The following is a 13,035-nucleotide window of genomic DNA, read 5'->3' as shown; positions in this document are numbered from 1 at the left end:
GCAAGCGTTGGCTTCAGCTGTGCTGGTAACAAGCTGCAGGTGCTGCCACGCCAACAATTTTGTTTTAACACATCCTTGGTCAGAATGCAACGAGTCAAATACAATGACAACAGTCTTTCTTCTGGCATTAGTTTCTTTTGCAAGATTCATGTCATACCAGCAGTATGTGCAACTTGTGACAACCACCGAGAACCCATGAGAAACCAAGAACACCACACTTTCTTCCGAAATCATTTATTCGCTCGTTCACTGGCAAAGGTGCATGTGACCTTGTCTATACAACCCAGTTGATGTATTTTTTTTTATACAGCACTATTTACATCAAGAGGAGAACTGTTGGGCAGGGGCCAAGTTGGTAGTAGCACACAATAATGAAGAAAAACAAAAACTTATGGGGTCAACATAAAAATGTAGGTAGCATGCCCCAATAGTTTTTCTTTGTTTGGTGCTTCTAATGTGCCTAGGGAAAAAATTAAAAAAAAAATTGAGGGACAGAGAGAAGGCGGACATAAAAAGGAATGGGCAGCTTACAAAATCTCCAAGCACTCATCGTCACTGAAACGGAAGACTGTTCGTCTTGAGGAACATCCATCTACTAGGCTCGTATAAAATGACAGCAACAAAGTGCACAAGAACATCTTGAGCTGTATGTGAACAGTGCGCTAGCTTTTCACAATTTTTTTTCCTGCTCTCAGAAATATGACCACGATTCCATCGGGCAGGGCTTACTACAACCGCTGTAGACGAGTGCATGTGCAGCAACAAATGGCCATTAGTCCAAAATTTTCATTTTTTGCTTGTTTAGAAAAAGAGCAACTTGTGGTACTGCAATCTCTTGTACCGTTACCAGCAAAAGTGTTGTGACAGTGGGAGCATTGAAAGAACTAAAGCTTCCAAGCCACTTTGTAGACATTGAGGGATGCAGCACTTTAGTGACCACATGACACCCAAGTTCGGACACTTCCAGCTTCCTGGAGGCATGTTGCATGCCTAGGCTGCAGTAATATATATATATTTTTAATTTGTACCGTGGTTTGCAAACTTTCGCTGGCAACAGCACGTTTAATGGCACCTGCATGACACCGACTTCTAATATGGGCATTACAAAATCTGCACTTGTTGCTTTTCTTTTGTGTGCGTGCATGCGTGTGTGTGTGTGCTTGTAAGAAGGGTTGTCACATTGGTTTGCCCTTTCATTTTAGGCCAAAATTGTTTTAAACGCAAGACCTACAAAATGTATGGCACTTGAACTCTGTTCACCACCACCCAAATGCGAGCAGAAATAAGAAGAGAAGCTTCCTCGGTATGCATGCACAGAAATCGAGATGCACTAAATTTGAGCGGCAACCACATGAATATATTTTTTCTTTTTTTGAAGGGGGGCTCAGTGTCACAAGATGCTGGATTATCCATTTTGCACAATACAGTAACCACGATGTTATCACGAGTTGAAATGAACACCGCGTGGATATCAGCTTCAGCTGGTAACCATGGGGAACACACTCCGACAGGGACTGCAGTACGGTCACAGCACTGAGCAAAATGGACACACCGGCAACAATGCATCAACTACACATCAGAAATATAAGGTCTATTCAATGCAACCAATATTCCCTACACCTAGGTCCTCGACTGTTCGGTGGTGCTGCAGCACACCCCGCACTTCCTTCCTCGATTGCACAAGGTGCAAAGTAAGGCGCACCAAGGTGCTGCCGCAGTGCGGTGCACCCATGAACGTGGCAGCGAGTGGGTGTAGCCTGGCACAGCACGAATTGCACTGCTTAGAGCTTTTCAGAATCGGACAAACCTATATTCAGTTCGGTTGCCACTTTAGAGCTACAGCCTTAAGACTGCTAAAATGGGCATCAATACCCAAGCAGCGTCGCATCCAAAGAAGCTTTGTTCAGCTGCTGCTCAGACACAGGGCTAGCACATGCAGGCTATTTATAAATCTTGGCTTAAGGTGTGAGAGGACATTTGTTTTGCAGAGAAAGCAAAACAACCAAAGGACCGAGGTTCACAGACATAAAACTCCCGTATGATGATGAGAGTTTCACTGCGATTCTTCTAAAACCCTGACACACACCTGGGTTGCCAGATTCAACATTGCTAACATTTAGCACAGATGTTTGTACACTTTGTGCATTCTTACTTACTTAGTAAAACTATGGTTTGCAGGCTGCATGAAAGCAGCTGCAATCCATCCAAAAACAAAGTTGTCACCGCACACCGTTCTTCTTCTTCTTCTTTTTTTTAACACCCCTCAGACTATTACAATTTGATCATCAAAACTGAGCAGAGGAAGCCTACAGTGTCTCAACAGCATCAAAATGGCATCCAAGAAACTTTGCGACTTTGGCAGCGCACACTACACCGGATTTTTCCAAGTTACTCACTATTTCTGCCAGAACCGAGAGGCATTGAATGTCAATGCCAGCTTTGCACCAGAAAAATTAAGGGGGAGGGAAAAATGAAATATATATTAAAAAAGAAAAGAAAACTGAACCAATCAAAGACTACTTGGACTGGCCACAAAAAGTAGAGCACAGTAATTTCTATTAAAAAGAAAAAGAAAGGGGAAGGGGAAGGGTACCAGCCTTCTCTGTCAAAAAAAGGCTAACAGCAGCACATTATAAAAAAAGGGGGGGGGGCTGGAAAAAAATGTTGCACTAAAAGGGAAACTATGTAAAGGACGCAGAGGGCACTGGGTACAGCATTTAAAATAAAAAATAAAAGTTTTTAGCACCGTAAAATGGCATGCCCTTCGAAAAAAAAATGAATGGGTCTCAAGACAAAAAAATGGGCAGAGGAAAAAAAAAAGCGCTAAAAAAGGAGAATGAAAAAAAAAGTAACGCACCAGAAAGAAGAAAATCGACCTATAGTATTCGCACTTTTCTCTCCCCGCCACACTCGTTTAAAGAAAGAAAAAAAAAAATAACAGACCACCTTTCAATGGCACTCCTGGGTGGGATGCGCGGCAGCGTGCCCTGCACACAGAATGCACTGCACTGACCAAAAATACCGGGGGAGGAAAACAACCAAGGGTCAGGTCAACACTCCACCAACCATGCCACGGCAGCCTCGGGGTGCCAGTTACAACAACAAGAAGGGTTTTTTGTAAAGGGGGACAATCACTCATCAACATGGTCAGGCCTACGGGACAGTCCAGGCAGTCTGCCACCAAAGGCCAGGGCCAGCCATAACCACCTGGCAGCATTTCTTTATCTGGTTACTGTCTCGTCAGGTTTAATAAACGAGCACGCGCAGACTGCGGAGGTGTGTGTGCACGTGTGACAATGCACTTCGCTCGCACGCTGCTGCATGGTGCCATGGACAAACTGAAATCACGTATGCAGCAAACAAGTGTTGCAATAAATGGAGAATTCCGCTGGTCCATTTGGGGAGCAACCATTTCTTCTGCTCCGCAGACAAGAATGGGTGCTCGTCTGGCAGAATATGCGCACAGTCACATGTTTCCTCACTAGATTAGACAGTCTAGTTTTGAATATATCAGTAAAAGCTACTGCATCTTCTACAAAATGAGCCTACAAAATGAGCATGCCTTTTTAATAGTATTTCAAACCAGCCAGTGGAATTCACCGTAACCTTCCCTGCGCTATATGCACGAAACCACGAGTGCAGCTGTCCATCCAAAAGGGCTCCAGGTCAGCTGGATACATAAAGCTGGATTTTGCAAAGGTGTTCGAGATTCAGAAACTAGGAAGAAACGCAAGAACTTTACGGTTTAAATATGAAGCCTGCAACTGATAGGGACGTTCTTGAATTGAGTATGGGGCCCAAACAGAGCAGTTCTTAACTGCAGACTGGAGGCTTTGGCTGTGAATTATGACAATTTTTTTTGCAGTTTGCACCTCACAATACCTATTGAAGACATAATAGATTAGCTAAACATACTTTTCCTGATGAGTGTTGCAATCCAGCTTTACTGCATTGGCTATGCTGAACTAAAAGGCATGTCTTTGATGAGCATTCAGACCCCACCCTATGGCAGAATGATGAGCCACTCAATTCCTTATGCATTACGATACAAAACTTTTTCTGGATTATCAAATTTCAAATTGGCTTTTCCTCATATTATTCATGTACCAAAGCTTTCAGAAGTTCGTGTGTGTGTGTTTTTGTTACAAGACCAAAAGGAGGGAGAGAAGAGAGAGAGAGATTTTGTTCCAGCTGTACTATAAGCATTTTAACTTCTTCCCTACTTCTTGTTTCATGGCCTCAAAACTGCCTCTCACAGTAAGTGAGCTCAAGTTTGTAATAATATATGCACACTTTTATGGCCACTGATTCCCAGAATGTCCCGTTTCCCTCCTGGGCCCCTTACACACCTCTTTCCAATTAATTAGGCCATAACCAGCTTTACAAAAATAATTGATGCATTCATTAATTCCTTCATGATAAACTAGGTGCCGCTGGCCTGAATGAAATGATAGGCCCGACTCCACAAACGGGACAATATTGCCAGCTGTAGCAACAATTAAACAGCACTGCACGAGAAAAAAACATTTGGTGCAGTGCTCCAAATGAAGTGGACTACACGGCAATCTGGCATTCTCCTTCCATGCATTAGATACCACAGCGCTGAAAGTATAACCAACAGCGTCACTTCATAAACGTGAAGAACTTAAGCACTGTGAGCTTTACGGCAGCTAAATGTAATACAGTCAAATTTTGACATAACAAACACTAATGCAATGAACTATCAGATACAACAAAGGAAATATAAAGCTTCGTTAGCTATGCCTCAGGGAAATTAGTGCTCTAGTCTTATAATGTAGCCAAAAATGCAGGGCCTGTTGGCATACCATCCCAGTGGTAGCTTAAAATATGTAAACCAGCAACAAAAAATTGAAAACATTTCCTAAAGCAACTAGTAATCACACTCTTTTGTACACTTGATTCATCTGATGCACGACAGTGCTTGCATCATTCATGAACAGCAAATGGAAGATATCTAAAGCAACGGCTTGGTCCTTTCTGGTACTAAAAGGAAGCCCCAGAAACATAACTGCTGGACCCAATCGTGTCTACTCTTATAATAATCATCCAATATAACAAACAAGATTTTTTCATCTAACTTCTTCAATGTTTGACTGCACTGTACAACTGAGACAGTGCAGAATGTGCAAGTATGACCTGGAATGCTTGTCCTGCTTGCAGCTCTGATTTGCAACACTTAGGGAGGACTGACCAGCTGCAGGTTTATTTATCAAGAAATTTCATTCTGTCACAATGGCATGCAAAACTACCATTTGATTGCAACAAAAAAGAAATGTGACTGAGAGAGAGAGAGAGAGAGAGCAATATTCTCCACACTGCCTATCAGAGCAGAGCAAGGAGTTCTCGAAAGTTCTTCCCAAGTGAACATAATCGACTCAGCAAGACAAGTATTTTAACAACCTTGTACTGCACAGCTTCAGGCACGTAGCACCTGGAGGTATGATCCAAAATGGGAAGCATGCCAGAGTAGGCGTCACCATGAGCAGCAATGACACAATTCTCTCGTTGCTTCTCGCAGATCTCAAGTGTGGCCCCTCCAGTCTGGCACTAAAAGAATTTTTTTTTTCACAGTTCTTGCAGCCAGATAGTTTACACCATTCCCAGAGCAGGCAATTTGTTCCCATGCTTTATACAGTAAACAAATCTTGAATCTCTGCAATGACTGCAGTACCTCGACTACTTTCTTCAGACAAATGAGTGGTTGAGCGAATAGGCCCTCAATATTATAGAGGTTTCTTCAACTCGATTATATGCACCTGATATCAACTACCATTCTTGGCTGCTTGATCCCACTGGTAATGCGGACGAAGCGTCGCTATGATCACTGATGATGTGTGAAAAATGCAAAAAGTAATAGCATCGAAAAAGGTATCGCTACAAAATCCTGGCCAAGGTGGTGTACTTCTTTCTAGTGCCTACTACCCATGAGGTCTGCGGGAAGTTGCGTCCACAAGCAAAAGACAGCCTAGTGCACACGGCACACCACCCTTGCACCATGCACCATTGTGTTTGAAGAATAACTCCACACTGGCCTGCGTGAGTGTGGCAGACTGCCGTGACTGACCACTGCAATGTGTGACGAGGAGAGGAGGAGGTGAGGGAGAGGGGGAGTTGCCTCAGAGGGCCGTGTGGGTGAAGGAGCTGGCACTGTTGCTGTGGGCTAGGCTGAGGGTGCTGCCAGCCAGGCTGTCTGCATCCGACGAACCTAAGGACTCCCGGGAGGCCTCCGCTATCTCGACCGGATTGAAGCCCATGCGGGCGCTCTCCTCGTCAAAGGCCTCGATCTCACGCGACTGCCGCTCGCATAGCAATCGTTGCCGCTCAGCTTTCTCTTCTTGGAACTGCTGCTTCTCTAGCTCCATCTGCAAGGAACGAGCACACAGGTGTCGCACTTGTGTACGCAGCCCGGTCTGCTTGTTAGGCCCAGCCACATGCCTCATCTCTACAATGTGTTTGTTGACGGTTTTACAGCCACTGCACAGGGTAGAGCATGACAGACGCCATGGTGAAGTGCTCCGGATAATTTTAACCACCTGCAATGCTCTAGCACGCATCTAAGTCCACGTACATGAACATTTTTGCATTTTGCTCCCATATATTTGGAGCCGTCGTGATTGAGAACTAGATCTGCGACTGTGTGCTCAGCAGCAGAACTCTGTAGCCACTCCTCCACCACTGTGGGCCACTAGAGACGTGCTGCTGGGCTGTGTAGTGGGCCTCTGTGGACCTTTTGCTAAACCCAAAGCTCCTAAAGTTTGCACGACACAGTCAACCAACACAATTCCAGCGGTGCGTTGGCACTTTTACTCTGCGCAATGACCGCATTGTAAGCCCAGCTGAAGTGTACTACATGTGGTTTCAATAAAAGAACTCTTCATGACGCGAATTCCTTATCATCATCAACTATGATACCAGTAGAACCTCGTTCATACGTTCTGTAAAAAAAAACTAGCCAAGAAACTAGACAAGAAAACATAAGAAGTGGGAAAACATAAGAAGTGGGAAAACATAAGCCATGAAGTCACTAAAAAAATTTGGCAGACTCAACCCTAGTTAACATCTCTGTAATACGAAACATTGCATAAATCATTGCAGCACAAGACACAAACAATGAAGAGCTGTATGGGAGCTTCGGCAGCTTACTATGTTCATGCTCTTTGAATTTGGCCTGCGACCGCAGCTCTTTTGGGTGAGGCATTTTGGTGGGAAGTTTTGACATGCCCACTTGGTGAGAATTGTTGCGGTAGGAAATTCCAACACACGTCGAGCTGGTGCGACTTGTGGGGATCGCACGCGCATCCCGATATCTCCGGAGCGGCCACGCGGTTATCACGCGATAATCACGTGCTCGCTCGCGGAGGGTAGCGGGGAGAGGGCACCTTCGCCGCTCCCGCTGCTCTTCGCGCCTGGCCGCGACGCTGCAGCCAAGGCACCCCGTTCCCTCCTTTCCCTTTCTTGGAACCGGGGAGACTCCTCTCCGCCGCTCGGGAGAAGCGCTATTCCCCCGAGGGACGTTTGTCTCACGGTGGAAGAGCTTGCGAACGGCCGCATCTCAAATCAGCCGCTGAGACCGCCGCACGCCGTCCCCCCTGTTGCGCCCGGCCTTTGTGTGCGACTCACCGCCCCACGTTGGGCGCCAAATATAGGGGTATTACTCAGGCTCGCGCGTGCGCACCTGACCCTTCTCTGGATCGCACAGCGCCGGCGGAGCGGCAGTCGCTCCCTAGCACTTTCGCAGCAGCCCTAGCAGTCAGAGCTGTGACCCCTAACCCGCGGTTCGCAGTGAGTTGCGACCACGGCGGGTTCAGGCCAGTGGGGACAGGGTGAGTCTCAACCTAAGGTGTTTATTCACCTTAGAGTACAGTGATTCCAACAGACAGCAACAGCCACAACACACACAAACACAACACAACACAAAACCTCAGCGGCGGAGCATTCCGCACGTCTGGGGCGAAACAAACCGCACAAAGTGGGAACCACAAAAGAGGCTGATAAGAGTTCAGCTCACCCAAAAGTGGATCCGCGCTCGGGCCCTGGGGCGGGGATGTGGGGATCGCACGCGCATCCCGATATCTCGGGAGCGGCCACGCGGTTATCACGCGATAATCACGTGCTCGCTCGCGGAGGGTAGCGGGGAGAGGGCACCTTCGCCGCTCCCGCTGCTCTTCGCGTCTGGCCGCGACGCTGCAGCCAAGGCACCCCGTTCCCTCCTTTCTCTTTCTTGGAACCGGGGAGACTCCTCTCCGCCGCTCGGGAGAAGCGCTATTCCCCCGAGGGACATTTGTCTCACGGTGGAAGAGCTTGCGAACGGCCGCATCTCAAATCAGCCGCTGAGACCGCCGCACGCCGTCCCCCCTGTTGCGCCCGGCCTTTGTGTGCGACTCACCGCTCCAGGGCCCGAGCGCGGATCCACTTTTGGGTGAGCTGAACTCTTATCAGCCTCTTTTGTGGTTCCCACATTGTGCGGTTTGTTTCGCCCCAGACGTGCGGAATGCTCCGCCGCTGAGGTTTTGTGTTGTGTTGTGTTTGTGTGTGTTGTGGCTGTTGCTGTCTGTTGGAATCACTGTACTCTAAGGTGAATAAACACCTTAGGTTGAGACTCACCCTGTCCCCACTGGCCTGAACCCGCCGTGGTCGCAACTCACTGCGAACCGCCGGTTAGGGGTCACAGCTCTGACTGCTAGGGCTGCTGCGAAAGTGCTAGGGAGCGACTGCCGCTCCGCCGGCGCTGTGCGATCCAGAGAAGGGTCAGGTGCGCACGCGCGAGCCTGAGTAATATACCCCTATAGACTCAAAGAGAAAATAAAGTGCACATAATTCGGGGAAGCTGCTGTGACAGGCACCTGCTGCTCTCGATCGCCCATACCTCGTGCCTTTTCTTGTTCAGATGGGATCTACAGGCCAGAAAGCATGTCATGTGATCACAGTTTGGAGTTGTAAAGAACACAGGTGCAGAAAGATTGTGTTTTCATTAGGGGTTCATTTATTTAATTATTTATTTATTTTATTTATTTACATGATACTGCAGACCTTTTAGGTCCAAGCACGAAGGGCAAATTCAAAGAAGGAATATAATGCATTGTACAAACAGCAATGTACATATATGTTAAGATGCATCCATGTAGATATAATATGCGAATTCTCGAATATCACCGATTCAAATTGTGTAGCAAACGTTTGAATAATTCAATATGCTTGGTGTAGAGACCTGCACAGTGTCGCATGGAGCCCCTCGGGCTTGATGCCGCCCAAGCGAGCCTTTCACTTTGTTTTTGGTGCAAATGGAGTGCCGAGCGCACCGTGGATGGGCTGCCCCAGCTGACGCAGTAGCTGGCTTTGTTCACAAGCGCTCTCTAATGCTGGCACGATGGAGGGACTGCACACACACAGCAGCCAATCGCCACAATTCGAAGGGCAGTGCCGGCTCTGGGGCCGCCTCTGTCGGTACAAGGTTTGGATGGGTCGACAGGATCGAACAAAATGATAACGAGACATGGAGAGAAGGAACAGCAACAAAAGCAGCGCGCAACTTGCGTTGGATATGGGGCGACGAACCTTACGTCGCCTCAACAGCTGTCGATATAACCATCACTTACTACCTCGGGAACAATCACTGATATTAGCAGCAAGTTAATTCCGTGACGGGTTGCAGCCCGTTGCCACATCGACCAGCAGTGAATTTTCATCACAGCCACACTACCTAGGCCATTAGGTCTAAATGGCACTGCTTCATCGGGCATTGGCGAATAAAGTTATGGTTTGGTGCCAAATCGACGCAGATATATTCGCAGCAGCCACGCGACGCTCAGAAAACCGACAAATAATGTCGTTAACGAAAGCGAGACAGCGGATGAAAAAGGAATGAAGGAAGGAGGGAGTGGCGGTAGCGAGCACTATGCAAACTTGTCGTAGCCCTCAAGATTTCATAATCTTCGAGGTGGCAAATCAAGCCGAACCTGATAATGAAATGCTGCCTGCTCTTTACCGTTGGTGCCGGCTACGTGCGGAGCGGTGATAGAGTCATGTGATGCGCAGTCCTGTCTGTCGCGCAGTGTGACCTTATGATAAACCACCTACCGAAAATTTGGGATAGCCCTTCTGTCTTTCGGAAAAACAACAAATGGAAAGCAGAACTTTCTACACAATAAATAAAAAAATGCAGGAAAATACAGGTCTACAATTATACTGAGAACCTTATTGGTATTCAGTACAATAAAACGTCATAAATCAGTAGTTTCAGAGGGGAAAAAAAAAAGAATTTGATCACATTCAACAGAAATGCTATTGATAAAAGAAATATTTTCCAGACCTTCATATACTAGAACTGAGTAGCAATCAATGCTCGCACACTAATTCAGTGCTCCTTTTAATTAGAGCAGACCGTACTGTACATGGACTTCTATGTACTGATGTTACTGACAGCTTGCAACATTCTTGTTATGCAATGCTAGGAGACTCCCAAGCATGTACAGCACCGTATTTTCTTGCCTAACATTTGTAAGCATTAAGTTCTGTTAAAAGGTTGCTGATATTTTATTCGAAATTCGGCTTACTTTTTCTCGTTCTTGATTCTAATGAATATTCGATTCGAGATCTACTATTTGGTATTTGCACATCCCTAGTCTTCGGGAAACATAATAACCGTTAAAAAAGCAGTTTAACCGTATTGGAAAATTTTTTGTGTTCTAAATCGTAAACATTGGCGCTGGGAAATCGTACAAAGTGAGATTGTATCAACGGGCTTCTACTGTACCAGCATGGTTATTGATTGGTTTGAAATGGACGTTGTGATGCCGGATGATGCCATGCCAAGATTACTCTGGAAATGGGTTCTGCATGGCTGCCGTTATTCTTTCTCAGAGTCTTGGAGCCCCATATGCAATACATGAGCCATATCGCAGGACCAAGGGATAGCTTTGATGCTTTTGACAAGAACAGCACACTTTTAGGTGGCAACACAGTCAAATCCCTGCTTAATAAGCACCGATAGGCACCCTCCCAATCGTCAAGGCCGATTGCATCATTGTTTGCCAGGAAATAAGCGACAACGAAATCGCCAGGAATGTTTATGAAAATTTTGCTTTATGTGATGGCTAAGTCACTCCTACAGGGTATGCACCCGTCGCAGTGGCGCCTCGTGTAGTGGATGCTTTTCATACAATTTAGAGTTTTGCAAGAGTGTATGCCGACAATGTTGCAGCGGTTCGCCTGACAGAATGCAAAAGTAGCATCCCATCCCATGCTTGTCGGCACGCGCAATTGAGCCAAAGAAGGACTTTTGCAATTATTGTAATTTTTCGTGCCACTAGGCAACAGGTTTCACGGTTTGTAAATTTCATATTCGCAATGTTGCACAAGAATTACGTTCTTTTTTTAGCAAGACCTGTCAATTCAATCATCGCTTCAGGAGTAACACTTATCTGTCTAGTAGGAATCATCACAGTGCAGAGGACGCAAAACGTTGAATGCTGCGCAACTGAGCAACGCACCTTCTGCTCCAGCAAGGCCCTGCGCACCGACACACGCTCCTGCAGCTCGTGGCGCTCCCGGTTGCGTTGGGCCTCGGCCTGCATGCGGATCTTGGACTGGAACGCCATGAGAAGCTCCAACTCCTGTTGCAATTGCTCCTTCAGCTGGCGCACTTCTGTGTCCTGAGATTCGTCCAAGCGGATCTGGAAGTGTCAAGAGGGAGAGAGCACAGCGATGCAGCAAGCAACAAACATAGAAGAGCACCCCAAAAGCTAAAGGGAATACTCTAAAATATGTGTGCACCCTTGCCAAACAATAATCGTCATCTGTCTTGCTTGCTCTCCTGACAAGAATATTATGTCACGCTGATAACACGTATGCCATTTGTGACCAGGAAGTACTGGGCATACAGCATCAAAGAAACGGAAGGCACGCAAGATGACGATTATTGTCTTGAAGCAAGACGAGTCCCAAATGGTGCAAACATTTCTTGGAGAAAAAGAATGGTACGCACAGAAGGGGCCACATTCCACATAATTATTTATTTATTTACTTAAATATACCTTACAGGCCCCTAGAGGCATGTTGTAAGGGGGGGGGGGAATTTAATCATAGATTATAATGTACAATAATTAAAATACATATGTGAATACAAACAGCACAGTCCACTTATAACGATATCAAGAAAAAAAAATTTGATCGTTATAACCGATCATCGCTATATATCAAAAGTGCCGTAAAAAAAAAGGAAGAAGAAGAAAAAAAGCCGCTGAACATACCTTTGTAGCTCCGAAACCAAATTTGCCACTTATGATAAAAAATTTACGTAGAAAAAAGGCTGTGAAAAATAAAATGTTAATTTATGCTCCTAAGCAGCGTGTCAAGCATTAGGCTTGCTGAAATAGAAATCTGCACTTGCTTTCGCGGAAGTTTCAGGTTCATAACCGCGGTTTGCATTGCGTCCAGCGGCTGTGCGAATACAGGCGGTTATAATTTAGCGTGCATGAAATCAGCGAGCGATTCCATCGACGACAGTCCACTTTGCGAGAATGTTGGGGTCGGTGTCAAAGATGGGCCACTGTCAATCTCGTCGTCACTGCTGCTGCTGTCGTCGCCGCCGTCCATGTTGCAACAACAATCACCCCGTTGGAGGTTCTTCACAGAACGAGGCAGCGCTCGTACTTTGAGTCATGCAAAATTTGCAGCTTTATCCCAAGTGACACAGCTTTCCGCTTGCTCGGCGCACCGACCGCTGCTTCCGCGACGCATTTCCGCAGCGCATTTCCGTGGCGCATTTCCGCGCTCGTTGAGGAAGAGAGGGCGATAGTAGAAAGGGAGCTCAGGTGCAGTCTGCTTCGCTTTTTTTTCTTCTGGGCGCTCGCCAACGACGCAGACGTGAAGCAGCTGGTGCCATCTGTGGCACGCTGCGCCAACTTTCAATGCTCTCTGTGGCTTTCACAATCGGTGCGATGGCGGCACGCGCTGCACAGTAATGGCGGCAGATACGAACTTGCGTAGGCAAACTTTTCACCCCATCTCGGTTAA

The 13,035-nt window shown here is 46.6% G+C and overlaps 1 protein-coding gene across 2 annotated transcripts in view; it reads right to left on the bottom strand.

Annotated features, from left to right (window-relative positions):
- Positions 1-217: 217 nt before the first annotated feature.
- Tao (Serine/threonine-protein kinase Tao) overlaps positions 218-13,035 on the bottom strand; it is a 60,040-nt gene continuing 47,222 nt past the window's right edge. For both annotated transcript variants that reach the window (XM_065435603.2, XM_065435604.2), the window contains 2 exons: positions 11,511-11,693; positions 218-6,383 (listed from right to left, as the gene is read on the bottom strand). In XM_065435603.2, coding sequence (XP_065291675.1) covers positions 6,138-6,383; positions 11,511-11,693 — 429 coding nt within the window. In that variant the 3' untranslated portion in view covers positions 218-6,137. The remainder of the gene's footprint in view (positions 6,384-11,510; positions 11,694-13,035) is intronic.

Source organism: Dermacentor albipictus, chromosome 2 (genome assembly GCF_038994185.2).
Source record: "Dermacentor albipictus isolate Rhodes 1998 colony chromosome 2, USDA_Dalb.pri_finalv2, whole genome shotgun sequence".
In the NCBI taxonomy this organism is placed as follows: Eukaryota; Metazoa; Arthropoda; class Arachnida; order Ixodida; family Ixodidae; genus Dermacentor; species Dermacentor albipictus.
Note: the sequence above shows the minus strand (reverse complement) of the source record. Positions and strands in the feature narration are given on the sequence as shown.